The 27,767-nt window shown below is 44.6% G+C and overlaps 1 protein-coding gene across 1 annotated transcript; it reads left to right on the forward strand.

The window, feature by feature from the left end:
• pcsk2 (proprotein convertase subtilisin/kexin type 2) lies at nucleotides 1-27,516 on the forward strand. Its single transcript, XM_035606734.2, has 12 exons — nucleotides 1-472; nucleotides 2,307-2,411; nucleotides 6,737-6,850; nucleotides 7,315-7,423; nucleotides 8,299-8,336; nucleotides 13,660-13,736; nucleotides 14,763-14,851; nucleotides 15,398-15,573; nucleotides 18,709-18,924; nucleotides 20,770-20,870; nucleotides 22,267-22,494; nucleotides 26,411-27,516. The coding sequence occupies exons 1-12, from the start codon at nucleotides 290-292 to the stop codon at nucleotides 26,898-26,900; spliced, it is 1,926 nt and encodes a 641-aa protein (XP_035462627.2). The 5' UTR covers nucleotides 1-289; the 3' UTR covers nucleotides 26,901-27,516.
• Nucleotides 27,517-27,767: the final 251 nt, after the last annotated feature.

Here is a 27,767-nt window from a genome sequence, read left to right on the forward strand (position 1 = left end):
GATAGAAAAAGCCGAGGATGCACGTTTGGTCCACGACGTACAGCCACACACCAGGAGCGCCCGTTTACGCGTCGGAGAAATACAACTCCCAGTGGCCCCGTCGGCGGACAGCGAGGCGATGCGTCCGCAGAAGCTTTGATTCGACCCCTCACACCATCCTCCTCCTTTTTCTTCCTCCTCCTCCTCCTCCTCCTCCTCCTCCCCCCTCCACCGTCGGCGAGGAGCATCCCGCACACCGATCTCTCTCCGACGAGCAGGCGCACGGGCGGACGGACACAAGCCAGACACGATGCGCGGATCCGCTCGACACGGGACAGCCGCGGGATTTATAGTGCTGGTGAGCGCGCTGCTGCTCGCCACGCCGGCCGCACAGGGGGTCCTGACGGATCACCTTCTGGTGCAGCTGCACGAGGACGCGCAGGACCAGGGGCACCAACTTGCAACACAGCATGGGTTCCAGAGCGCCCGACAGGTGAGGATGCTGCGTGCCACTATAAGCCTATATTGTTCTTTACCTTCTTTTTACACTTATTAACAGTTTGTTATTGCAAATCAATTATTCACATTGGATAATACAAAAAACATGAGCCAGTTTAGCAACGTCTGTTTCCCTTTCTCACTATCAGAAATAGTCCAAAAAAAACAAAACAACCCACAGTTTTAAGCAAGATATGCATTCCAGCAGAGCAGAAGCTTCTCGTGCTTTTTCTTTTGCTATTACTTCATTACACTTTTTCATAATTTGATGACGTCACTCCCGCTAAAAAAAAATGCAGGGCCCCAGTTAAGAAAGGTTGCCCATTGGCTTGGGGCCCATTGGCTTGGGGATTTAAACTCTGCCCGATGCAAATAAATTCATATTTGGAAACAATTAAAACGATCCCGTATTAAAATGTCCTAACAAAGCAAAAATACCCCCGTAGTCCTCCGTGAAAGCAAAAGAAAAACCTTTTAGAGCAGCAGGGTTTCTCTCGCAACATGATGTGGTGGTCACATCCTTGGGCATTTGCTTTCATCCTTGTATGTTTAGCCATTGATTTTCCTTTAATGGTTTTCGAACAAGCTGGTTCATTTCTTTTCTTCTGGATTTGTTTAAATGTTTCCACGTTGAATATTTCACGACCTTCTCCGCCTCTCGCGTGGATATAGTGTGTTCACATTGCCTTCCGCTACAAGCGTGGCCGTGCCTGCAGACAGGGCATTTTTACTCACCTGAGACGGAACGTCTTCTTAGATGGCTCGACAAACGCGGCACACGCTCCACAACATGTCAAAAGACGCAACAAGCCGTCCATGGCAGACTAATGGAGAATAATTCCCTGACACTGTGCGCGGCTTGTCACATGTCAAAATAAATGTGTGGGTGAAATTGGCTGGAGCCGCAGCCAGTGAGGCGTAGCGGTGAACAGAGTGTCTGAGCCGCTGTGAATGAGGATTCTTTGTTGTTGTTTGTTTTTTTTAGCCTCCATCCAAAAAAAAGGAAAAGAAGGAAAAGAAGAAGAAAAAACATTCAGTGTGTAACTCGTCATATCTGTGTGGCGGTCGTGCCGCATCACCAGTTCTGTGATTGCTAGTTCTTTTTCTCGTAGGCACTAGATCTACCCCCCACCCCCATCTTCTGCCTCCCTGCCTCCCAGGTTATGTAATCGGCAGCTATATTTGTCTTGATGGGATATGCATCATTAAACACTGTCTGTGTTGTTTGAATTCGATTCTGTTGTTGCTTAACTAACCAGACCGGGACGCAGAATCAGCCAATATATATATAGATATATATATATCTATATATATATATAGAAATCAAAAGTGTATTATTTATATTAGCTTTTTCTTTTCTATGTATCACATGAGTGTTTGTCTCTTTTTTTTGGCAACTACGGCAGACTTAAAGATCAGAGTGAGATAAGAATAATCCCCATCCTTAAGAATTTCATTTACACATTAGCTCCGACAAGCGCGTCTGAAGGCATTTGTTTGGAGGATTGACCTGCACCCTGGCGGTTACCAAAGCATAAGGAGGGTCTTTAATCTGTGCACTGTGCCGGAGGGAAAGCTCCGGATGATGCGTCTCATTTCCATGCCCGTGTGATTTATTACGGTTGATTCCAGCACTGCTCTCCAGTGCCTTAAAATAGCTCCTCGGAATCTGTGCCCTTATTCCCACCTGGAGGATGGCCTGCTGTCCTGCTCCTCCATTTATGGTCTATTGTGTTTGGATTTGCCGTTCACACAGTTTCTAACAACTGCCTCCGTGTTTATTCTCCTGTGTGCTTCTACTCCTGATTCCGTCTTCTTCCTCCACGCAGCTTCCCTTTGGAGAGGGGCTCTTTCACTTCTACCCTCAGGACTCGTCCAAGAGGCGAAGCAAGCGCAGCGCCCGCAGCAGACAGCGGCTCCAGAAAGACAGCAGGGTGAGCAGACAGGCAGAGATACACACTGAGGAAAAGCCCAGCGTGTGCGTTTCTAGCATACGTGGGCCCACAGCAGCAGGGCGGCCTCTTCACTTTGCATGACAATGGTTATTTTGAGGCTACTCTCCATGTAAAAAATACAGTGGGAGATAAGGACTTTCTACGTTACCACACGGAAATTGGAACACTGTGCTCTTCAACCGATGAAAGTGGAACTACAATGGAAAGAAGAAAAGCTCATTAGGTTATTGTCTCCATACCTCGTAGTCTGTATGAGTCCATGCTCCAAAGGTGGCCACACTAGTGTCTGACGCAGGGTAACGAAAAAGTATTGTTGCTTATAATGATGTGACATTCTGAGCATAGACTGCGAAGCATTTGAGTGTTGTTTTTTTCTCCCTGTACAGAACTTAAGGATGTCTGGGGCATTTGTCCCGCACTAGTCCTGTTGATCTCAACATTCATCGTAGCAACAGACTGATATCTGTGATACCAGCAGTTATCCACAGGGATTCATGAAAGCAATCCTCAAGGACTGTTGCCTCCAACAAACTGAGCAATTCAGAGGAAATCTTTTTCCGTCTTGAATTTTAGCGTGTTGTAGTTGATATGTAGCCTGCGACCCAGACAAATTCTGGGAGCTCATTTCATTTACTCTGCCAGACTACATCTGGATGCCCTCCATTGGGAAGTTATTTCCCAGGTGCAGAAAACTTGCTGGTCCAATCGCAACCGTTTATCTGATAATGGGGCGGGGTTTATACCGTGACGAGGAGAGATGCAAATTTTGCAAACAACCAAGATGGCTGCCGATTATGAACGAGCATTTAAATCCCCTATCTCGTCAGAGACGGACGTCATCACAGACATCTCCTCTCGGCTCTAGTCTGTTGACATTTTTGCGTCGCTCAACAGACGTCACATGATCCCTTGCTCTCACTGGTTGTAAGTCTATCCAATTGCGTCCAGAGGCATTGTGGTCCGCGCCTGTTGGTTACGTCTCTTGGAAATCGAAAATGAACCGAGAGGTCGCAGACTACTAGACATTAAATATCTCTGATTGTTGTGGTCATTACCGTTGAGATTGATAAATAGGTCGCTGCGTGGTCTGATCTCCACAACAGCACAATGTCGACATACAGTTTCACTCTCATAGATCTATATTATAATAACCTATCCATATTGTTTCGAATTTGATTTCAACTCATGTTCCACTTTTCTTCGCTGCATTTTGATAAGATATCTATAGCAACGCAACGGTTCTGTATTTGCATGCCAAACGATAGTAAATCCTACATTTTTTTTTACGTAAGATAGGTTCTAATATGTTAACATGCAATTAGAATATTATAAAATATCATGTAGAAAAATATAGAAATTATATATGTCCTAGGATTTAAGGTTCAAGGCTAAATTATATCTAAAAATATTTTCCAATATATGTTTTGGATGGTGCGATTAGAGGTAATGAGAGAAACATATTTTTCACTGAGTCACTGCAGACCACTTTTCAAGGGGAGATAATAAGAAATAAATGTCCGCCACAATTTCATGGGGACAATTCCTTTTTTTTTCTGACTTACCAATCGAAGCTCAAATTACTGAAACGATTCATCAATAGTCCGAAAAGTTGTAGATTAATTTTGTTGAACCAAATTGACTCAACAGCTTCAGCTCCACTTCATCCGCCGTGTCTCGTCTTAATGAAAGCGAGTGTTGAGCTCTGCCCACTTTTGGGGGGCAGTGTGAGCAGAGGTCGTGCTGCAGACAATCAACCAACCTCTATAATTGCGGTTGTGAGAGGTGCTAATGAAAATAAATGCGAGCCACTCCACCGAGCTAATACAGCTAATGGAAGGGAGACAGCGTGGACCGGTCTACATTCCAGATGCAAGGTTTTAATCAGATGCTTGACATGCTCATATGCGACACTGCAGTTATTGATTTCCTGTGCGCCCCTGGAATGGATGAAGTCGGTGAGTCTCATTTAATGTTGCCTGTTTATCATCCTGAACTAGTGTCTTCCCCCTATTTCTCCAAGATTAGGAACGGTGGATGCATCTCAGTTTCCCACCCGCTCTTCTGTGAAAAAGAAAAGAGCTGGTTTGTTACCTTTACACATTTATGACGAATAAATAGACATAATGTATAATTACAACATGTCTACCTGAGCAGCAGCACTAAGTGTACTGGATTTCTCAGTGTCCCAGGAGCCCTGTTCTGTGTTGGACTCTATTAATGGAGCACGTTGACCCACTTCTTTCTGACCCACAATCTTTTCCTGGTGTCTTTCTGCGTCTTCCTCCATGCCTCCTTGTCCTTTTACATCTCACGTTCCACACTGACGGCAAACACGACCTCTATGTAGCCACACATCCGCGCCCTCACCCCATCCGTCCATCTAACCAGCCATCGATTCATCCATCCATGGTTCCTCCCTCCTTCAGATGAGATAAATGCTTGCAGAAATCTATTCGAGGCAGGGCAGGAAGTGGGAGCGAATAAACACAGGTGAAAAGAAAAGAAAAGAAAAAGACATTGAATAAATCTTTGTGAACGAGCAAGCATCCTGTTGACCCTGAAAGGCACATGTCTGGGAAAAACCAAGAGGGAAACGAGGACGAGGAGAAAAGAGCGAGGCAGCAGAGCTCTTTGATTTGAAGTGAACTGGAGCGTTGTGAGTTGTGAGCAGGCGGTGGGCAAAGGCAGAGAGTGATGGTATAGTGCATGGGCACTGTTTGATGTCGTGAGTGGGCAGGATGACATGCTGTCTCAGGGGAAATACCGGCTCTCCTGCCAAGTGATGGAATAAATGGATGATGGATGGAGGGAAAGGGGGGGGGGGGGGGGGGGAGTGCTGGGATAATGTGCCGGCAGTTTTCCCCTGAATGTGATTTAAATGACGCGATGACAAATGTCACGCGAGGATAATTGTCTTCATTTTGAGTCCTCCGAGAAATATGCAAATGTGGTTTTATTTTTCCACGACTGACTTGGCGTCGGACCGCCTTACCGAATGTGTCCATTTTACAGCGCGTGTTTGCCTCCTGATGATGATGACGCTTTGAGTACGACATAAAAGACAGACGGATGAATAGATGAATAGGCTTTGGCCATGTTGAAAGGGCATCTTAAGTGCTGCTCCGCTCTCTTATCTGTGGCGGCAAACACACCGGACAATGCCTGGTTCGCCCTGGACGCGCCGGACTGAATCTATAAGCACAACAGGAACATTTAGCCACAGGAGCACATTTCGCAACGACAGCTTTGAAAATGTGTGGGGGGGGGAAAGACATTTCATTTTTATAGGCAGGTATAGAAATGGGATTAAAAGGATTCTTGTCAATGACGCGTCGAAGCGACAGATTTATTTGTAGTGTTGGCAGTGCTAGCACACCTACACATCCAAACACACACGGAGAGACGGAGCGAGCCACAGAAAAATGAAACAATTGTCATTGAGACCTTGGTCACAAACAGATTGCTGGTAATGCATTTTAAACTGAGAGCTTCACTTCATGCTCCGTTTTAAGTATTGATTACTAGGAGAGATGCACTCCCTTTACTTCCCCTAAACCCCGCTTTGGTTATTTCATGGAGATGGGGTTTTTTTGTTTCGATTAAATTCTCTAAAAACCTCGCAATTTGGAATTGGCCTGTCTGAATCGATGGGTTACCGTTGATTTTCTCGTAGACGTCATATCTCCCGGCAGATATGAAGACAGTGACACATTGGCGGCGTGTATCTCTAAACGTAGCAGGAAGGTAAATTCAATTGTGCCGGCAGCCCTCGGCTAATCAAGCACCCGAATTTCATCTGCGACATTTGTCCCCATCTTACCTGGAGCTCGAGAGTGTTGCCGTGGCAAGCTTTCAGTGAGCGTTCGTACTGTAAAACCCGGCTGTTCGTGTCTTTTCGGCGATTCAAAGGAAGGCAAACGTGTATGTGAGGGTAATTTGCCGCGGCGTATTTGGCGGGGAACGTAGTGTGAGGGAGATGAGCTTCCGTCGTTCGCGGGGGAAGGTGGGCTCCGAAGCCCTGGCTCTAGCAGCAGGCCCTCTGATTTGGAGGGGGGGGAAAAATTGCTCTAATCAACATGTTCCACCTTTTTGGTACAGGAGATCACAGCTGGGTTAGCTGATTTCCTCTGCACGGCACTGCACCTGCATACATTTCCCACTGTATTTCTTACTTGTATTCATGTATTTCAGGACAGGCTCTATATTCTGCACCATTTTGCTCTTCTGCGTGACCATGTCATCAATCTTTCACGAATCCAATGTTTGACCTCCAACTGCCGATGATCGTCTGCTTCCTTCTCAAGGTGAAGAGCGTGTTTGAGCAAGACGGCTTCAGTCGCCAGAAGCGAGGCTACAGAGATATCAACGACATTGAAGTCAACATGAGCGACCCTCTGTTCACCAAACAGTGGTATCTGGTGAGTAAGCAGCGCGGCAGCTGCCCGCGCGCCGCCTGACCTTTTGCACCAAACATCGCTTTCTTCCACCTTAATGACTCCGAGGCCAGGCATATTCCCCACTACTCTCTGAATCAATGTTGTTATTCGTTCTTTAATTAGCCCGGCCAATATTGTCCGCGCCGTCTCACCGCCGCACTCATGCCGCTTAGTTTCCTCCCCTCTTGTTTATCCTAACTGGCAAGCGTGACTTTTATGGAAACGGCGAGCTAGCCGTCATTCATCCGGCGTGTCAGATGAACGCGCCCGCATCGCTGACATTTACTTCCCCTTCTTTTCACCTTCACTCTCCCGCCCCCAGGCAGTCCTTATCTCCCGCCTCCCCTTCCCACACACACACATCCCCCATGCTGACTAATTTCCTAATGGTGGCTCACCTGGGTGCCATGAGTCACGGATGTTCTCCATGTTGTCTGAATGATTAGATAAACACAGGCCAGGCAGACGGAACCCCAGGGCTGGACCTCAATGTGGCTGAAGCTTGGCAACTGGGCTACACGGGCAAAGGAGTTACCATCGCAATCATGGACGATGGTGAGCATACAGCGCTGTTGTTTTGTACCCTGGAGCCCCGTCTGAAAAGCACTCAATTATTTTCCTGCACATATCCATTACACTAATTAAATCAAATACTCTGTCCGTTTATTTAATTAACAATACAGCGACGACTAGGAAAAGGTTGCTCTCCAGAATATGTGACCAAAGAATATGTAATGGTTCGGAGTAATTGGTCATTCTCTGTTTGTGTGGTGACTCGCTTGTACAAATTGTGACGCATTATAAGACAAACCTATCAAAAATACTATACGATAAAACCAACTGAAAATTGTCTGTATTTTCCAATATTTCAATTTCAAGTCTGTGACACATTGGAATCTTTTTCAGTTTCCCAAAGACGCATTGACGTGTTTTTTCGATGCATTCTTTGCTAAATTTTATTCGGAATAATTACTTTTACTGTTTTCACTCGTAAACTGTCAAAGAGCAGCACTGCAGATGTGACGCAAATGTGAATACAAGGCCTTTTTTCTCTATTTACTGCCTTTAAACTGATAGTTTTAAAATGTTTACAGCAGCAACCAGTTGCACTGTTGTGTTGGAATAACAATAGAAAGTATTAAAAAACGAATTGCACATATATAATATTAAATTCAAATCCTGAAAATGAACAGGCACATAGAGAGTTTGACTTCCATTAAACGATTAAAGATGGAACATGAAATTGTTGGTCAGTTTATCAATCATCAACTATTTGTTTTAGCATGACTCCAAATCCATTGTAACCGTATTTGTTTGATTTTTTGTCAGAATCAAATCACGATAAAAGTGAACAGATATGACACTGTGGCACAATAGGACACACGCAACCTCATGCCTAATCACTGATTCATGTCAACATCACATTTCAGGCATCGACTATCTACATCCAGACCTGGCATCAAATTATGTGAGTACCTCGTACTTCCCTTCATTTATGTGATGTGCTGTTGATACGCTAAGCAGGGGTGGATTTCATGGGCTCCGTGTGGTGTGCCATTGGCAGTGACAGGCGCTTTCCGAGTTGCCTTCATGGTTGCCGAGTCTCCTTGTATTCCTGGAGGACGCGGGGGACAGGCAGCCGGCCAGCCAAGCTGTTTAATGTTAATGCACACTGCACTGTGGCAGGCACAATGGCAGGCCGATCTGTCACAAGCGGAGATAATGCCAGGTTTTTTTGGGCGCTGCATAATGTGATGCTCCATCTCCAGAATACTGATAAAAGCCCTAAAGGACGCGAGGTCTGCTAAATGGAACAAGGAAATGCAGAGGGCTCAGTTTGATTGGACCATAAAGTTTGCAGCGTCGGAGGTGTTACTGTATCGCGCTGCCGTTGAATCCAAAGATGTACGAATGCAAACCGCCGTTGGCGTTGTGAATGAGTGAGTAGCGATACTTGTTGGCGATTATGTCCATGCTTTAATTAATGAGAACTGCGAGTCATTTGCATACTCATCTCACCTATTTTTTTAATACTGTTACGGAGAGATAAAAATGATGCTAATGGACCAGTTTGTTTTGTTTTGCTTTTTCCACCTCGGCTCATGCGCACGCTGTGCAATTAGTGGAAACGTGATTTGCAAAAGTGTTGTTTCTCTTTCCGTTCAGTGAATGTAGCTGTGTACTTACCACTATGTTTGTCTAGGTTTGAATCCTTTTTGTCTGTGAACAGAGATGAGCCTTGGCCCAAAAATAACACTCAGCCGCAGCTGGGGTGATGCAGGAGCATGGTCTACTGGATAGATGGATCATGCTGTGTGTAGATGTGTGTGAGTGTGTGTGTGTGTGTGAGAGAGAGTGCATGCGAGAGAGAGAGAGAGTCAGTGCATGTAATTCTGTTTTGTTACCGTCGTCATGGTGTTTCACAGACCCACCACGACCTCCTACTCTCAGCTGAATAGATACACGAAAAAGCAGAAAATTAATAATTTCCTGATCATCATATCTTTTTGTTAGATTGTGTAGTTGTGGATCTTTGTGTGTGTGTGTGTGTGTGTGTGTGTGTGTGTGTATCTCCTTTGGACAACCAAATGATAGTTTATGGCAAGGCGTTGGATGGTGGGCTTCTCGTTCTTCAACATTTACAGTTGATGTGATAATCATACTGTGACGGCCCATAAGATGTATTTTGATATGGTGAATTAATTGTCAGATTTCGACAGCCATGAGATGAGGAATTTCTAACTAGATAGTTCAATTTCATGGTGTGTTTATCTGCACTTGCCAACAAATAAAATTGTTTGAATGTGGTTCGAGTAAATAAACATATCTATATCAACTTTTGGTATTATTCTATGAAGTAGAATAGATATCGTTTCTTTCCCGTCTTAAGCAGGTTACAGTATTCACTATCAGATGATGGTATGAGTAGATATCACAGATGTTAAAACATAAGAATGAAAACTGTCTATCTCAGTTTGACAAATTGTGCACTATCGGGTTCCTGCACTGGAGCTGTGTACTATAGTGTAGCGCACATGGTCATGTCATGGTCAGTCCTGGTATTGTTTTTGGCTGCTACAATATCCTCAGGATTTCTTCGTAATTGCTGCGTAATATGTTTCTTTTCTTGTCTCAGTGAGAACTGTGTGAAATGAGCAACGGTGCCTTACTGGGATTTGTGACCCATCCTTAGGAATACAGTATGTTGCAAGTGTAACTCAGCCCATCCACACCCTGGGGAGTTACCATGACAACACGATATGATGTCACTTTACCGTGAAGTTCATATCCTGCGGTGCATTTGTTTGAATTTGTATGGGGGGTAAAAGACAGAAAAGTGTCTATGAAAGTAATTTGAAGAGCTTCTAGGAGGTTCACTGTATATTGTTGGGTTCTGACATTTTTATTCGTATCACATACAATACCCAAAAACATTGATCCCAAAGGGTTATATATACTTTTACTGAGCACAGACTAAGCATCAATAATCTGAGACCTGGAAGTGTATTTCTGTTTAATCAAATTGGTGTGATTGTAGACTCCTGAGAGTTAAGACAATGTTCACAGCCATTTTTTTTTCAATGGTAGATATAAAACGACTGTATCTGTTTACACCGTAAAATCCAAGTTAGCTTCATGTTATGGATCCTGCATCAGCTCTCCACGATCATAGATAAGGTTATCAGCATCAGATAGACAACATGGACGGATGGCACTGCGAGATATACATGTGTGTGCGTCGTCCCTATCTATATATAACTCCGGGGAGTGACAGACTTCATGTTGGATCTTTGCCTTTCTGCTGTTGGACATTGCAAGCTCTCAAATCCTTTACTCAAGTAACAGTATCAGTACAACTTGGTCAAAGTTCTTCATTAAAAGAACCTCAGTAAATATTCTTTGAATAATGTGAAAATCTTTTAGTTCAATTTTTTATCTACCATAAAGTTGATGACGTCACCCTCAACCTTCTTGATGTATACCATAGAGAAAGAAGGCATTTGAGCTTCCACTTCTGCATCATTGAGTCATTGATGTGTCAAGGTACCATTTGCTCTGAGGACAGTGGACAGACAAGGGGTTGCTGGGTAAAGGTGAGGTGGCTGATGCTGGGCACCATCCATTATTCTGTACCTGGTTGCTCACAGGACACAGGAGGAAGAGCAGAGTCTGAATGATGGCAGAATATATGAGGCTGAGAACCACATCAGTGATTCATGGACATGCCCCATTAGGTCATTTATTACTGGGGCTCAGCACTTTTCACTCCATTTAATAAAAACAGAAAAAAAGAACCCACACACTCCCGTCTCCTATGCAAAAACATGTGCTTGCGAGCAGTGTTTTTTCTCCCTTCACAAACGCTCTAAATAATAATGATTATAATAATTGTCCAACCGGTTCTTGGACTGTAGGGGTCCCAGGCCACCCTGTTCACACAAACCACCAGAACGATAAGTAGGGAACCCTATTAGTTGATATGGCCACTATGTTCATCTGGGGTGAAAGTTAACCAGATTAAAAAATACCAAAAATATGAGACTGATCACTGTATGCTATGGCTACGGACAAACCCTCCAGAAAGGAATAAACCAGGAAAGAATTAGGAATAATCATAGCACATAGAATTGTACAAGGCTGATGCATGGATAACAAGTAGCCTTCACTTTGTAAAAGGGTTAAAAAAGTTACCTAAAATGTTCAAATGATTATTTTTATGTTCAAATATCAAGCATAACATAAGTTATTATACCACTCAGTGTTTTTTTTTACTCATCTGGTCCCTGAATGGCGAACACATATTTCACAGCATTAAGCTTTGTATGCGGCACGGACATTTGTCATCTTTATTCTCTCCCAGTAGTGGCCCGTGGTCATAAATTCTAGTGGGGCAGGCACTGGCTCCGGGCACACAATCGCTAGCCACGCCCACTTTTCAAATCGTTATTTTTTATAATATAAGTATATGAATCACTTATAAGAGAATAGACAGTACATACACATTACCAGAATGAATGTATATCATGGCCATGCTGCTTAATCACCCACTTCTCTTCCAATTTTAATTGATCAAATGGTTTTAAAAAAAAAAATCAATTCTACAGTATTAGACACAGCAGACGCATGCTGCAGACTAACTCAAGAAAACAATAGAGGGCTGAAGAAGGCCAGCACTCATTCCTGCCCCAGTGAACCTCTATTGGTGCTTATTGCAGATAGGAACTGCAATAAGCACCAATTCAATAAGTGTGAACAGGATATGATAAAGCTACCAGCTGAGGTCTCATGCGGCAATATTTTGCGTGACGCACAAAATTGAGACCAAATCACTGAAATTACAATTTTAAAAATCTAAAAGTTGACCAACCTACAGAATAGGTAATATTCATTTCAATATAATCCTTGTATGATGAATTCACGTGGAGAAATAGTTCATGAGGAGGAACTTTAGTTTGGGGGTAGATTTTCTTTAGTGCTCTGCCCCACCCTGCCCATAAATGTATGGATGATGTTTGCTATGTGTGTTACTGAGCATGGATTACGAGAGGTCCTTCGACTCATTCCTAATGTCTACATCGTTGCCGGTTACGTTGACAGCGGGCCAAAACGATCCTCAGACCCCCTTACAGAGGAAGAAAAAAGAAAGTGGGTAACAACAAACGAGAGAACTACAGTAGTTCTGATGAATATTTACGGCCTCAAGTATGAACCTCTCTCTATGGCCACTTCATCGTGTGAGCCCGGCCGCAGTAAGCATTTCCACTTTCCGACAGCTACCTGCTCCACATCCTGATGATTGCAATGTTTCTCCACTGGGTCAGTAAGCGCTCGCTGTTTTGCTTCCTCTCTGTCACCGACTGAGTCATATCGTCTAAATGCCAGCCAGCGGAGCTGAGAGGGGCCGGAGCATGGGAACAGCCCCCAAGACTGACCTAATGTGTTCGGGTGTATGGGTAATGAACCTGGCTCTGGCTGTCTCCATCCTCACGATCACACTAGAACCTGTTACTGGCCACTCTCTGGCAGGGATTTACAGAAAATGCAATAAGTATACGCTTTCCAAAGGGTATCTTACCCTGTTTGTGTGTGCGTGTGTGTCATATATGGCTCCTCTGCTAATTATGTTGACTGCAGATGTGTGTCCTCCATCTTTTTTCTCCTGCTTGTCCGCGGCTGTTCGTTCTGATCCTATTACTTTTGGCCATGTGAAATGAAATGCTGGCAGTGGTTGGGGAAATGTTTTTTCTCAGCTTGAAATCCCTGCTCTGGCCACACATTATTCCACAGAGTATCAAGTATGATACAATACGATGTTACAAATATATGTTATTTAGTTTTCTGTATACATGCGTGCGCACATGTGTGTGCATATGCTTGTCCCATAGGTGTATGGCGGGACAGTTATGTCAGTGCTTTGCACACTGTAGACGCCATGATTGCATTTTACGTTGCCGGGTACTCTGCGGTCTCTTTAGAAAAGACAGAAATCTCAGCATGAAAGATAATTATTGAGCCGTTAAAAAGAGGGGAAGTCGGTGTTTTACAGATACTTGCCAGGACTCGGGACACTCAAACAGAAACTGGGACAAACCCAGTTGGCAGCTGGTCAGTGATTATAACACACAGACAGGTCACATTTAGAAAAAATGCTAAATCACGCCCAACTGGTACATCCCGATGTCAGAAACAGGCTGCAAGAGGTGGGCAATGCTCCTCTCTGCCTTCTCCCCTTTTGATTTCCTGCCTTGATGTTGTTGTTTTCATGCATGCACCCGTTTGGTCCTTTCCAGAACGCCGACGCCAGCTACGACTTCAGCAGCAATGACCCGTTCCCGTATCCCCGCTACACGGACGACTGGTTCAACAGGTAAAGCTCCCTCAGCCGACCCCTGTTTACATACTCTGTGTGTTTCTGTGTGCACACGTGTGTGTGTATGTGCTCTCCCCAGCTTTCGGACAATTGAATTTTTTTTTTTTTAATCTCCATCTAGCTCCATTTAGACATAATGGTGCAGTCTAAACAGAGCTATTGTCCATCACAAAACACAATGGAAAACATGATGCCCACTTTTTTTTTTTGTGTACCTGCTCAGTTGGAGGAGATAAGGCAGATAAAGGGGGACTAGCACAAGTCTAGTCTCCTCTGAGAGTTGCAGTGTTCACAGTGGTGACCTGCTGTCTGATAAAACCTTATCTGCCTCCCATCTCCCTATCACGCCAGGTGATCCACTGCCTCTACAACACATGTCGAGGAGAGGAACAGGGTTACATGTTTTCTTGTGTCCACCTTTCCTCCTCCACTGTACCTCCATCTGCTAAGATGTGTGTGTGTGTGTGTGTGTGTGTGTGTGTGTGTGCGCGTGCGTGCGTGTGTGAGTGAGCGAGAAGGGACTATTTGGGTATTGCCAGTGTAGCGGTTGCTGACTGTCGGGCACAACTCGCTGGCTAATCAGCTGGTTGTTATAAATAGCTGCCTGTCTGTAGCAAAGCATGCTGGGAGAGACGGGTTGACTGCAGTGTCCCTGCGAGGAGCCGAGGGATGGAGAGCTATAAAGACACACGTCACACGGTCCACACAAAACACTGATATGTGCAAGCACATACAGTCTGACTAGGATAAGTGAAAGAAAAAAATGAATGGATGAATCTTGTTGGCCTTCCATGAGCTTATGTTCTTCAAGAGTGCTTATGCTAATTTAAATTGATCTTTGGCTGCGAAAATGCCAAAGCTTTTCTTTTAACAATTTCCTCAGTCAAGTCAGACACAACAAGTCAACAGAAACAGGCACCTAATCTGTAATTCTTATCTCAGACGTATAACCCGCAACATATCCTCTGTAAATTCATGTAAATGAATGCTAATCCTCTGTTCCGTGCATCTTTCTGCCGCCAGTCACGGCACACGATGTGCCGGAGAGGTGTCGGCCTCAGCCAACAACAACATCTGCGGCGTGGGAGTCGCCTACAATTCTAAAGTGGCAGGTGTGTGTCATATTAAAGCTGCATATTGGACGGCGAGAGGAATAACAATGAGGGGACAGTGATGATAGCAAATAACCGCTCTGATAACGGTATGATGGAAGGATCAAAGGTATGATGAGGGTGATTCACTCCGAGGGGGAAATACTGAATGCACTGTGAAAATAGGTAATTGTGGGAGTACAGCACTGCATTGTTTGGGACCTACTCATAGAATTACTGCAAATTACGGCAGGGGTCGGCCAGAGTCCACATATAAACAAGACAACAGCGATAATCCAATTTCTGGAAATTTTGCTCTGTGAGTAACAGTGGAAATACAAAAAATGAATATTGACTATTTGATTTGTGTGCTGCCACAAAGCGGAATTCACCTTCATGCGATTGCCAAGTGTTAAGATGCTATGAATATTTGATATTGTGCTGTTTTGACACTAGCTATTGGGAACCTAACCTGTTGAAAAAAGTGGCAATAAACAAAGCAACACAGTAAACCAAGACTAGCCTGAATCTTAGTGTCAGTCTCACATGGAGATGTTGCTGTGTCAGGCATCAGGATGTTGGACCAGCCCTTCATGACTGACATCATCGAGGCATCATCCATCAGCCACATGCCCCAGGTCATCGACATCTACAGCGCCAGCTGGGGACCGACGGACGACGGCAAGACGGTGGATGGACCGAGAGAGCTCACGCTGCAGGCAATGGCCGATGGCGTCAACAAGGTGAGGGTGCATCATCGCCTGCTTTGCTGAGGATTTTTGCATAATGACGTAAAGGTGTGCCTGAAAACCAGCGGGGCGCATTTTTATTATCTCTGCAAGATGTATCAGATTAACCTTTCAATAGTGATTTCCAACGTCTTTCGTTAGGGTGGAGATTAGGGATGCAACTAACGATTGTTTTTTCATTTTCGTTTAATCTGTTGATTATTATCACGTTTGAATGATTAAATGTTTGGTCCTTAAAGTGGTGCAAAAATGTCAACTGTGTTTCCCAAACCCCAAGTTTTTTTTGCATTGTCCACACACCAAATGTATTTAGTTTACTGTCATAGAGGAGTAAAGAAACTAAAATAAAAAATAATAATAATAAAATATTCACATTTAAGAGGCCCAAATCAGCGAATTGTGACTTTCCCCCCCATAAAACTAGTTGAACTGATTAATCAATTATCAAAACAGTTGGTGGTTAATTTAGTAGTTGATTACTAATTGATTAATGGATCAACTGTTGCAACTCTAGTGGATATTCATGTTTGGTCGTGTATTCCGTCCACCATTGTTTTCGAGACGGGATAGATGTGAGGCTCTGTCAGTTGCCTCCAATATTTTGGAACAGACTCTCAACAACCACTGGATGGACTGCAACGCAATTTTTTATACACGTGTACTGCTCCAGGAGAAGATGAACCTTTTTTTTTACTTTGGTTACCTCCTGACCTTTCTTGTAGTGCCAACGTAAAAGGTCACATTCGTAAATTCGAGTGAACAACTGTCTGGCGGCTTGGCCAGATCAGTCAGTCCATTATAACAGCCCTAATGTGTGACACTTACTTTGAACCCCGCTAGAAAATATTCTCATATGAATTAGACATGAGAACCCCGCTAGAAAATATTCTCATATGAATTAGACATGAGAACCCCCTCTAGAAAATATTCTCATATGAATTAGACATGAGAACCCCGCTAGAAAATATTCTCATATGAATTAGACATGAAGAAGTTCCAGGGCTTCTGGAGCCCTGCAAAGCATTCAGCCCTGGTTCCTGCTCAAGGACGCTCCCTCAAGGCCTGCCAGCGGGGGGCTTAAATGTGGGCCCACTGGTCACACTAATTTTTTTGACACACACACGCACAGTTGCCATGCTGACAGTGCCACCGGCAATTACGTGTGCCGGCAGGTGTGGGTTGCTCCGAAGTGACCCTCTCTCAGGCAGGGTAGCTGAGTCGGAGCAAGGCTGACTGTAATCTCTGATCACACGTAAACACAACTAATCAAGCAGCCACTCTGCGGTCTGCCTCTCAGATTCTAACGAACACTCATATAAGCTGCTGTGGGCGGAAGATGATGGGCACTAGGGCGACTGTTGAACTGCCGCGTCAGACTCGGTCCGCGTCCCAAACGTGATTGTATTCTTTTTTTCAAATCGCCTCGGATGATTTTTTTAAGATAAAATGAAAGCGCAGTGTGCCGTGCAAAATGAGAGCATTTTGTTTGGCTTGCGCAGAGGGCGGGAGGCAGGAGGCTGTGGCTCACAGGTGAGCTCAGAGCCGCTCACGTCTTTTTTGCAAATAGAGAGACATCCATGAGCATCGTGAAGTGAAGGGGCGTGCCACTCCTCCTCCACTTGATCCTTTGTTCTGCGGTCGGCCCTTTGTGGAAACAGGTGTGTTTTTGTGAAGAGGATGCCTCTCTGTCTGGAGCCACAGTCAGTTGTCTAATGTTTCAAGGCACTAGGTCAGTAATGATGATGTCCATCACACAATCACAAAAGAGGTAGGTGCAGAAAGCATTTTCTGTTGACAAATAATGTGTCTGTTTACCCCTGCTAATCCATTGTCATTTTTAATTGCACTACAGCTTGTCCATCTGCTTTTTTAAAAAAATATTGCTTTGTCAATTTCTATTTACAGTAATTATCCTACTTGTTAATATTAAAATGGCTCATGGCTACTCTACTCTTTATTGATATTCATAACAAACAAATTAAACACCCACATTCCGAAAGGCGACAAAAACCGCGTCCACCATGCAACCCCTCACACACAGACACACACCAATGTGTCATGATTCTGCCCCCACGAACACTTGAACTTTAAATGTATTTTGTGTTGTGGACTACTTTGTTACTTTGTGTTTGCCTTTACGATTATGTTCTGTAGTTTTCCTTGTGTCTAGGTTTTTGTTAAGTGCCCCTTTGTTATCCCATGTGTTTGTTTATCTCAAGTTTGATATTTTCCGTTTTATTTTGAAGTCATGTGCCACTTCCTGTTTCCCTGTCTCTATTCTGTCACTTTACGTTTTCTTTTGTGTCCCTGTGCATGTGTGTCACCTGTGTTCAATCTTCCCTTCCCCCCAATCTGTCCCTGTTATGGGGCTTTTCGAGTCATAGACCACTCAAAGCGCTTTACAGGAAAATTTCACAGTCATACACTGTCGGAAGAGCCGTCAGAGGCAATTTAGGGACAAGTGTCTTGGCCCAAGGACTCAACGGCATGTGGACTGGCGGAAGCGGGGATCGTACCGCCAACCTCCGGGTTGGTGGACGAATGACTCCTGAGCCGCAGCCGCCCGTCCATCCTGTTCCAGTCCGTGATGCTTATTGTGATGTCGTGCCTTGTTCCCTGGTTTGGTCGTTTTTTTTCCATTAATTAAAATGGCACTCTGCATTTGGGTCCTGCTCGTCCACACCGTAACACAATGCACAATAGACCAAAAGTAAGACATCACAGGCCTGAGAAAACAGGATGTACACTTTTGAATGTACTGGTAGTTTGTTTCACAAAGTATGACCAAAGATAAATGTATAAGCACCATCAACACCATGGCTCTTCTTCTGGGCGCTGATAAGATGAATGTCTTTGAGATTGCTAATAATTTCCCTCCTGACATGTTTTGACTTGCTTCATCCTTTTTTTTTTTTTTATCATTCAGTTTGATTGGATGATTTGGTGTTAGATTATATCCACAATTTGTAAACTAGCACAGTCTGTCTGGCACCTATTGAATAATTACGCTGCCCCGGTGAAATTCCCAGAGTCCCACTTCTCATTTCACCAATGTAAGTCCCACAAGCAATAAGCAGAACTGTGACATACTTCCAATCCCTCTTTAATGATGTGATAATCTCGTTTTAGGGCCGCGGAGGAAAAGGCAGCATCTACGTGTGGGCATCGGGCGATGGCGGTAGCTATGACGACTGCAACTGCGACGGTTATGCCTCGAGCATGTGGACGATCTCCATTAACTCGGCCATCAACGACGGGCGCACCGCCCTGTACGACGAGAGCTGCTCCTCCACCCTGGCCTCCACGTTCAGCAACGGACGCAAGAGGAACCCGGAGGCCGGCGTTGTGAGTGTGTCCATCATACGCTTCACACGAGTGAAAAGGCGGCCCGTTTCACTTTTTGTGCATTCAAAGAGCACTTTTATGGCCTTGGAACCCCCCTCCTCTTTCGTAGATTGAGCCGTAAATAGCTTCTTTTCAGTTTGCCCCGGAGGCAGTGCATCCGAGGCCTTTCAGGAGATTGGATGACGCCAGGGAGGGGGGAAACAAAACCTGAGAAGCTGTTACACTGTAATTGCCGGCTGGTTGTGAGAGATGGAGTTTCAGGTGGACGGACAGGGCTTCTCTGTTTGCCTTCCATCCAGACCAATCATTTTTCTGTAGATGCTCCGAGAGGCCGCCATGCTGTGCCGGTCACAGCAGTTATGGCATAGTGGACGTGTTGTGAAGATAGATAGGAAAATGTTTTTTACTGACTCATTATTATTTACATATTATTTCTCATTGTTCGAGATTTGTTTTTTTTTGCCATGACAGGAGTTCATTTTCATTTGGAGTTTTTTTTTTGTGTATATGTAAGTGAGACGCAAAAGTAACAAAGCAAGCAAGCGAATCAAGTGGCTGACCTTTGCACACACAAATTGGCCATAACGGTAACTGGCTCATAGCTGCTTGAGCATTTACCTGGGGGCAATAGTTCCACCAGTGGGTGATCCCTGAAAACACGAGTGGATGGGTCCTCAGACGCCGTGGACAGAGGGACAGTTGAGGCTTGAAGGATGGATAATGCTCACTTCCTTTCGCTGAGGACAGATGCCAGACATGTACTGTGAGGATAATGAGCGTGCCTATATCTTAGCAGGCCTGCATCGAGAATAGAGCCTGTGTGTGTGTGTGTGTGTGTTTGTTTCTCAGCGTACACAGGCAGCAGGGTTTGTGCTCGCGATTACGCAAATCACCTATGGCTGTTGACAGAGCCACAGATCTTCCCTTGGGTTTCCCGTCTAATTGCAGTCAATCTGTTATCGTCCCTAATTAAGAACCGTATTAAATAAATAAATGACTGTTTAGCAAATATAAACACAACATGTCGGCCGAGGTGTTTATGTAACAGTTCAGCCGATGTATACTCTTCACTGCTCTTTATCCTTGTCAAGTTTTGTTCGGAAATGTCAACAAGCAGCAAAAAGATGCCAACAGACTTTTTGAATTTAAATTTGAAGTGCATCAACAAAAACAATCTATGATGAATGTGTGAGTTATTACTGTATATTTCGGCATAAAAGGGGGAGGGCTATGTGCTTTTGTTTTTGTACTGTAGTATGTTAGCTGGAGGAAAGTTCTGTCTGAAGTTTTGGGGGAGCGAGCGCGATGAGCTTCAGTGTTTGAACTTCATCTCTCCTGAGAGCATGAGCACACAGAGCATTCGCCATGATCCTGAGGCAGCTCGCACCTTCACTTGGATCTGCTTGTTAACGCAATGCAATCACAGTGAAGTAAAGACCTGTCACCAAACAATGCAACGGTGTCATAATAAGCAAAATACATTTAAGTATGGCTTAGGCATTCAGTGAACAGAACATCGTTCGTTTGATCATATTTACCATATTTACCAAAATTGAGTGCTAATTCCAAATTGACACGTGATAGATATTTGGACATTATTACTTCAGTAACATAGTAAGGTTAAATTAACATCATTCCACCATGTTACTGTTTCACATTTCTATCAATGCCATGTTTTTTTTTAACCAATCAATATTGCTTTGAGAAATTGTCTTAGTCAAGAAAGAAATTCCTCATAACACCCTGGAGGGTCTTTCTTTCTGTGTATCTTTCTTTCTTTCTAATGTAAAAAGGCACCTTATTAAAAATAGATTATTTTTCTCTTTTGCGATTCGCTTATTCCAGGCCACTACAGACCTGTACGGGAACTGCACACTGCGCCACTCTGGTACATCAGCTGCAGCACCAGAGGCGGCCGGTGTCTTCGCCCTGGCCATTGAGGCTAAGTATGTGTTTTACTGCCTTTTCCACACGCGTTACAGTCGTGATATGGATTTATATGGGCCGTCCGTGTTAAACATTATTACATTAGCTCGTTCAACTCCTCTATGCTGATGAGAGGTATCATTTCACAATAAAATACTGCCAGTGATTTCATTTGGATAATCTGTGGTTGGACAGAAACACCGTTTTTTATGCTTTTCATTTACGAGCTGCCATATAACTTTAAGCTTTCATCTGGCAATGATGTCTTCCTCTGTTAATCTCCATCCTCAAATCCTTATTCTCATGTTCTGTATGTGTGTGTGTGTGCGCGCGTGCGTGCATCTGTGCTCCTCAAAAGCACAAATCATTTCACCACTTTTCCCCCAGATTGCTTATTTATCAAACATTAAACTGAATGGAAAGCAAAACAGCACTTAGTCCGTCACCCACAAAGTACAGTCTCAATGTGCCTGTGCCAAGGACAGAAATCGCATTTGGATCATATCTCTTTATATCGCAGTACAAGCCTGAACATTACAGTTCACACTGTATTGTTGAGATGCACTCAGTGCTTGTGTATTATTTATTACTGCACTTCCTGTATGATCGATGCTGAGAGACTGTGCTCGAGGATGAAACACAAACGACAGTACACGATCTACATAGTACAAAAACTAGTCTAATGGCAACAACAGATCTTCAATCAAAAAAAAAGGCTGTTAAAAGATGGTGTTGATTTTATAATCCTTTGAATTCTGAAGATCTTTTGTCGTGTGGATCACATGCTGACTTAAATAAACCCAACCGCACATCAGTAGACAAGTATAACACATCAAAAGCCTGCTTCTTAAATCCGGGAGGAGAGCCGTTGCCTTCTCCGCTTCATTTCCCACTATTGACGCTGACAAGATTCTGCCGCCATTACCTAACACCAGCCAGTGGCGTCGAACGAAGGAAGGGCTGTTTGCTTTGCACACACAATAATGATGTTGGCGCTGCGAGGAGCGGATACTCACCCTGTCCGCCGGCAAATAACCGCGAGGCTGTTAGGACGAGTGCGCCGCCTTTTTACTGCCCAAACACACTTGAACCGCGCGACGGCAGCAGTCAGTGAGTCAGCCAGGACAAAGCTGTCACTACACACAGTCAAGATAGCGAAAGGGAAGCACGTGACAAAGGCCGTCAACTGCCTCAAAGGGCCGACCCTACGATGCTCATATAATGAAAGAGATGTGAACAAAGCAAACAAACAAAAAAAAAAGAATCAGTGAGTTTTCCCATTTGCTTCTCCCTTTTTTTTTCATTTGTTCCTGTCAGCCTGCCTGACGATATTTTCTCTTCTCCACCTCTCTGGCCTCCCTCCTTCCCCTTCGCCTCTGTCCTCCATGTACACCGGTGACCGCTCGTCTGGCCCAGCCCTGACCTGACATGGAGGGACATGCAGCATCTCTCCGTCCTGACCTCCAAGAGGAACCAGCTCCACGACGAGGTCCACCAGTGGAGGAGGAACGGCGTGGGCCTGGAGTTCAACCACCTGTTCGGCTACGGCGTGCTGGACGCCGGGGGCATGGTGAAAATGGCCAGGGAATGGAAAACTGTGCCTGAGCGTTTCCACTGCGTCGCCGGGTCCATTCAGGAGAACCAGTGAGTTACATTTGCGTCCACATCACGCGGGCACACTCAACCCACTCGTCTAGTTAGCGGGTAGTCCCAATGGGTCCTAACTCGATGACACATCTGCAATGGGAGTGTCCACTTCGTAACCCTGTAATATTCAGATCAGCCGCTCAGTCCGTCTGATGTCGCCGCAGGTTTGTATTGATATAGTGTCACAGCAGCCGCTGTTTGTGGGTCAGTGCATTCGTCTCTTGAAAATCTCAATTTGATTTCTGCGGGACAGAGAAAACCGTTGAATGATCCGTGGAAAAGATACGCAGTGTTCTCCTCTTTTGAATGAAAGGGAAACAACTCGGATCTTTGACCTTCACCCTGCTGAATTCATGCATGTGTCGAGTTTTTTTCCCGTGCTCGCCTAAAAGCGAGCGTGTGTAACTTTTGCGAAGGGGGAAATAGCACACACACGTTGCACGTGAAAGGTTCATAGCAATAACTCCACTACAGCCGTTCGGCGGTTTTGCTGCTCCAGTCTTACTTGGCCTGATGTGACCAGTCTCTCATGGTGGCTAATGGCTAAGCAATAGTTTCAGCAAACTTCGGGGGACACAGCTCCTCTTCAACATTGCATTTTAGCTATAAAGTAGATTAGCATGTTGTTTTATAATGTGGTGGTCACTCGAGGTCTATAGGTGGCTGCTGTTCATATAAAGTAGCTCACTTCAAATCTATATCTAGTTTAAATATTGAATCAAATACAAGCTTAAGGTGTGTACCTGTACAGGCATCTAGTTTGTCCAATCATCATGCGGGGTGATTTGACACATCCACCGCACAAACTGAGAATACTTGGAAAGTGAAGTAGGATACATCATGTGTCTTGTAGTAATATATTTGAAATGAATTTTTTTTTTAATTTGCTAGTCATGTTGCCAGTACATGAGCCATTAAAGAACCTAAAATCTGTGTATTGGATGTTGGTCCCTTATAAATGAGATATCCTCAGTGTTTTCTTATAAAGTTTGCTCATCTTTTCAGCCATATGGAGGAGAGGTCTCTGCTCCCATGTTTCCTTCTTGTCATCTCATCCGCCCCTTCCAACACCCTGTCTTCCTCTCTGCATCTCCTCCTTCCAGAGCCAAGCGCTCTCTCTCTCTCTCTCTCTCTCTCTCTCTCTCTGTCATTTCTTTTTTTACCATTTCCACTCTCACCTCCTCCGTTATCTCTTTCCCCTGCCCCACTTTTGCATGCTTCACAAAGGGCTCTGCTATCCACCTATCAATCATATCCCGGGGCTTCTGAGCTCCCGTGTGTGTTGCCTGGGGGTTTCCTGTGGCTCGCCCTCGTATTTTTCGCTGTAATTAGAGCGCCTTAAATGAGCCGGCATAGCGTGCCCTGGAAACTCTGTCAATTAAACTGACTTACAGCCAGGAAAGGTATTCCAGTCGGAAGTGTGCATGTAGATGCGTGTGCGTGCGTGCGATGTGTGTGTGTGTGTGTGTGTGTGTGTGTGTGTCACCTAACCCCCTAGCCTCCACATGCATTGTGAAAGTGTCAATGTGTGGGTGAAGATAAAAAGGCCGACTGGATACGGAGCGTCTGTGTAATTTCTTTGCCACCATCAACGACTCCATTCCTTGTTTCAGTCTCTAATCAGTGCTCCACAGACGAGGCAGTCACGACAACGCGGTGTGAAAGTCTTCGTCTGTCTGCGCCTCCCCTGAGTGCAGTGCCGCATATAAAAGGAGCATCCCTTAAGAGTCGTTTGGTTTTTTCGTGCATCCCTGAGGACATCGCATGCAAATGGTTTGAGAGGACTTGTGACAGTACACATTTGCTGATCATTTGGGATTCTGTTGCATTAGCTCTTCAGTAAAAAAAAAAAAACAACCTTAATTATCTGAAAGAATAACTGCCAATGATGTGTACGAGGGGGGAAATATCGTATTCATTTTTCAAGCTTCTTTTAGGAGTCGTGTGGTAAAAAGCTGTGTGGTGCTCTTCATCGTTTCTCTGCCTCCACAGCAGCACCGGGGGGCTTCTCTTGCCTCTAATGTGGTGGAGACATAATTGTAACAAGCCACCTCTGATGATAGCGTATTACCAGGAAAAAAGAAGAAAGGCAATAAACACCACCACAGCCACGCTCGCAAAAGACTCACTGCTCAGAACCGATCTGATGGCTGACTCCTCACTATAAGTGGAGCTGTCACGCGGGGCCCCGCCGTGCGGCCGGGTCGTTTTGAAGCGCCGCTGGTCCCGAGGATGCCTCTGAAGGCGGCATCCTCCGGCCCTCTCTCCGACTGACTGCCGGGACTGCTCTTACACGTGATACGGCGGGCACTGTTTACACCCGCTGCACACAAAATCGTTTTGGGGTTTCAAAAGGGACACCTACAAAATCGCAAAATTCAGATGCACTCATATTCACAGTCTTCTAGTCAACGAATCACAATGATTAAATGCAGAACATATGAACACTTCTTTACACTACTACTTACTTGAACATAAAAAAAAAAAATAGCATGTGTCGTGTGATTATATCCGCTTTCTCAATATGCCTGTAGGATGTACTGGCCTGTGAAACTCCGGCTGGAAATGATTCTGTTTTTCTGGGAATAGTAATTTGCTTCATCAGGCCCTGAGCCGCTCACCGCTGCACTCGCCTCTCTGTGCTCCGCATAGTGCCTCTATTAATCATTATTCAAGCGGACTGCTGGCTCCCTTCGGTTTCTGTGTCTCTGCGGTGTCTCCACTCCCCATCTCCCACCGCCTGCGATGTGGTTTCGGCCCTCTAATAATGTTATTAAGCCTCCTTAGCGCCTGGTCACCACGCACGCCCCCGCTGTGTTCTTCTCAATCTTCATCACCCAAAGAGACGAGAACAGCAGTGTGTCTTTACAGCAACAATACCAAGATCAGTCTTTTACACTCTGTTCTGAACAAATCCCTTGTGCAAAAAAAGGAGAAAAAAACCCATATAATCTCTTCATGCCATGAAAAGAAGCTAGGATCAGGGGTGGTTGAGTATGTGACATGTTACACACAGTTTACTAAGAAAAGGCCTCAGATTTACAGTAGTGCAGGGGCTACATGATAACTCTTCTACAATCAAGTTAAATGTTAAATCTGTCTCATGGGCAGCCAGGCATTATTTCACACTCGGGGTTTTGCTAATGGCTTTTTGCAGCTACTCATGAGACAATTTCCCTGATTTACATCTGTTCTGGATCGTTGGTTGCATTTTGAAGATGTCAAATTGGGTTCTGAGAACTTGTGATGGGAATTCTACACTATTTTGTTTGAATAATCGTTAGATTAACCAACAAAAGCACGTAGCGAGCTTAGACCTCCACCAAGGCTGAACCATCCCCCTCCTACATGCTGTTTCACCCAAAACAGTCTCATCTCCGTTTGACCTACATATTTTAAAAATGTTTTTGTAACCGAAAATGGGTTTTGCCCCGTCTTGCAAGGGGGAAGAACCCTTCCCGGATCATTTTTCCTCCAAGTACTTTAAGATCTTATCGTCTATGTTGCCTTAATAAAGTTTTAACATCTTTACCAACTGATGGTGCAACGGACTGTAACATATTTCTCTTGTTTAGATTTGTATGCCTCATATTTAAGCAAATGAGAAATGGTAACTAGACTTTTGGACAGCATTGGAATTATTTCAAAAACCAGTAGGAGCTTAAAGATTGTGTGGCAAATCTGTGTGGCACCAAATACAAAGGCTGGCCATATTGTAGAGCAAATGGCAAAATGTTTTATACCCTCAGCTAGAGTTGAATTACACCATGAAACAAGCAGACATGACAGTAATCACCCTCTGTTGTGTGATGAGGGATCAGGTTCAAAAAGAGCCTTAATGCTCTGTCAGGGTTGGTTGGGACATCTTTCTTCTTAATAGTCTCAACTTTTTCAATCTGTTTGTGTTTTGCAGTAAAATCCAGTCTGGCAACAAACAGGTGCTGGCCATCACCACTGAAGCCTGCCAGGGGAAGGACAACTTTGTCCGCTACCTGGAGCACGTCCAGGCGGTCGTCACTGTCAACGCGACCCGCCGCGGCAACCTCAACATCAACATGACCTCGCCCATGGGCACAAAGTCCATCCTGCTGAGCCGAAGGCCCCGCGACGACGACTCCAGGGTGGGCTTCGACAAGTGGCCCTTCATGACCACCCACACCTGGGGCGAGGACCCCCGGGGGACCTGGGTCCTGGAGGTGGGCTTTCAAGGCGAGGAGCCACAGCGCGGGGTCCTGAAGGAGTGGACTCTCATGCTGCATGGAACACAAAGTGCCCCTTACATAGACCAGATAGTACGTGATTATCAGTCCAAACTCGCCATGTCCAAAAAGGAGGAGCTAGAGGAGGAGCTGGATGAGGCTATAGACAGAAGTCTGAAGAGCTTGATGAGTAAAAACAACTAAAATCCCGTCTGCATGTTGGCAACTCTTTCTCCCCCTCTTATCTTCCTCCCCCTCTGCAATCTTGCTCTATCCCTCTCCAGATCTCCCTGCATCTCCTCAGTTCTTCTCATTCTGTCGTTATCCTCTCTCTTTGTCTACCTCCTCCCCCCCCCTCTTCAGTCTGCTTTTTGTTATCAAGTGTTTTCAATTAGCCCCCAGCCTCTCGATGAATGTTTCATGTAATCCAATCATGATAAAAGTGTAACCGTCAATAATCTGTTCGACATAGAGAAAGAAAGCAAACTATCTATCGTGTGGATTTTTACACTCTGCAGAAATGTACATAAACCAAATATAATCCACTCTCTCATGCTCTTGCTTTAACTGCCCTGCACCTCTCTTCTGCCAACTGTTATACAGTTTGTGACTGTAAATGATTTTCTGTGTCATTCTACTTAAAGTTTAATATCTTGCAAACAGAGCAGTGATACTTCTTTCTGTTTATATTTTTGTGACATGCACTGTTTATATAAACAAGGTGAGGAATGTGTGATTCACTTTGCAGCCTGTGGTCCTTAGTCCATATTTCATAATCTTTGACGTAAACTATAATAAATCTATTCAGCTGTTTATTAAAGCACCTGAGTGCTTTGCAACACACTGAACATACTGAGTCAAAGGAGCATGACATTCTCAATCATTTCAATGCCCAAAACGTGTGTGGGGGAGGGGTATATTTTTTTACGGCTCCAAATTATATTCTCTATAAGCTACTTGGTACTCTAGACATATTTTTGCTAAATGTGCCAAATGTAGCATCAGTAAATCACTGTCATATCAATCTTCAGTAATGCATTGTCTATAAATCTGCAAAACATTTAGAGGGGA

Source organism: Scophthalmus maximus, chromosome 10, assembly GCF_022379125.1.
Source record: "Scophthalmus maximus strain ysfricsl-2021 chromosome 10, ASM2237912v1, whole genome shotgun sequence".
Lineage (NCBI taxonomy): Eukaryota > Metazoa > Chordata > Actinopteri > Pleuronectiformes > Scophthalmidae > Scophthalmus > Scophthalmus maximus.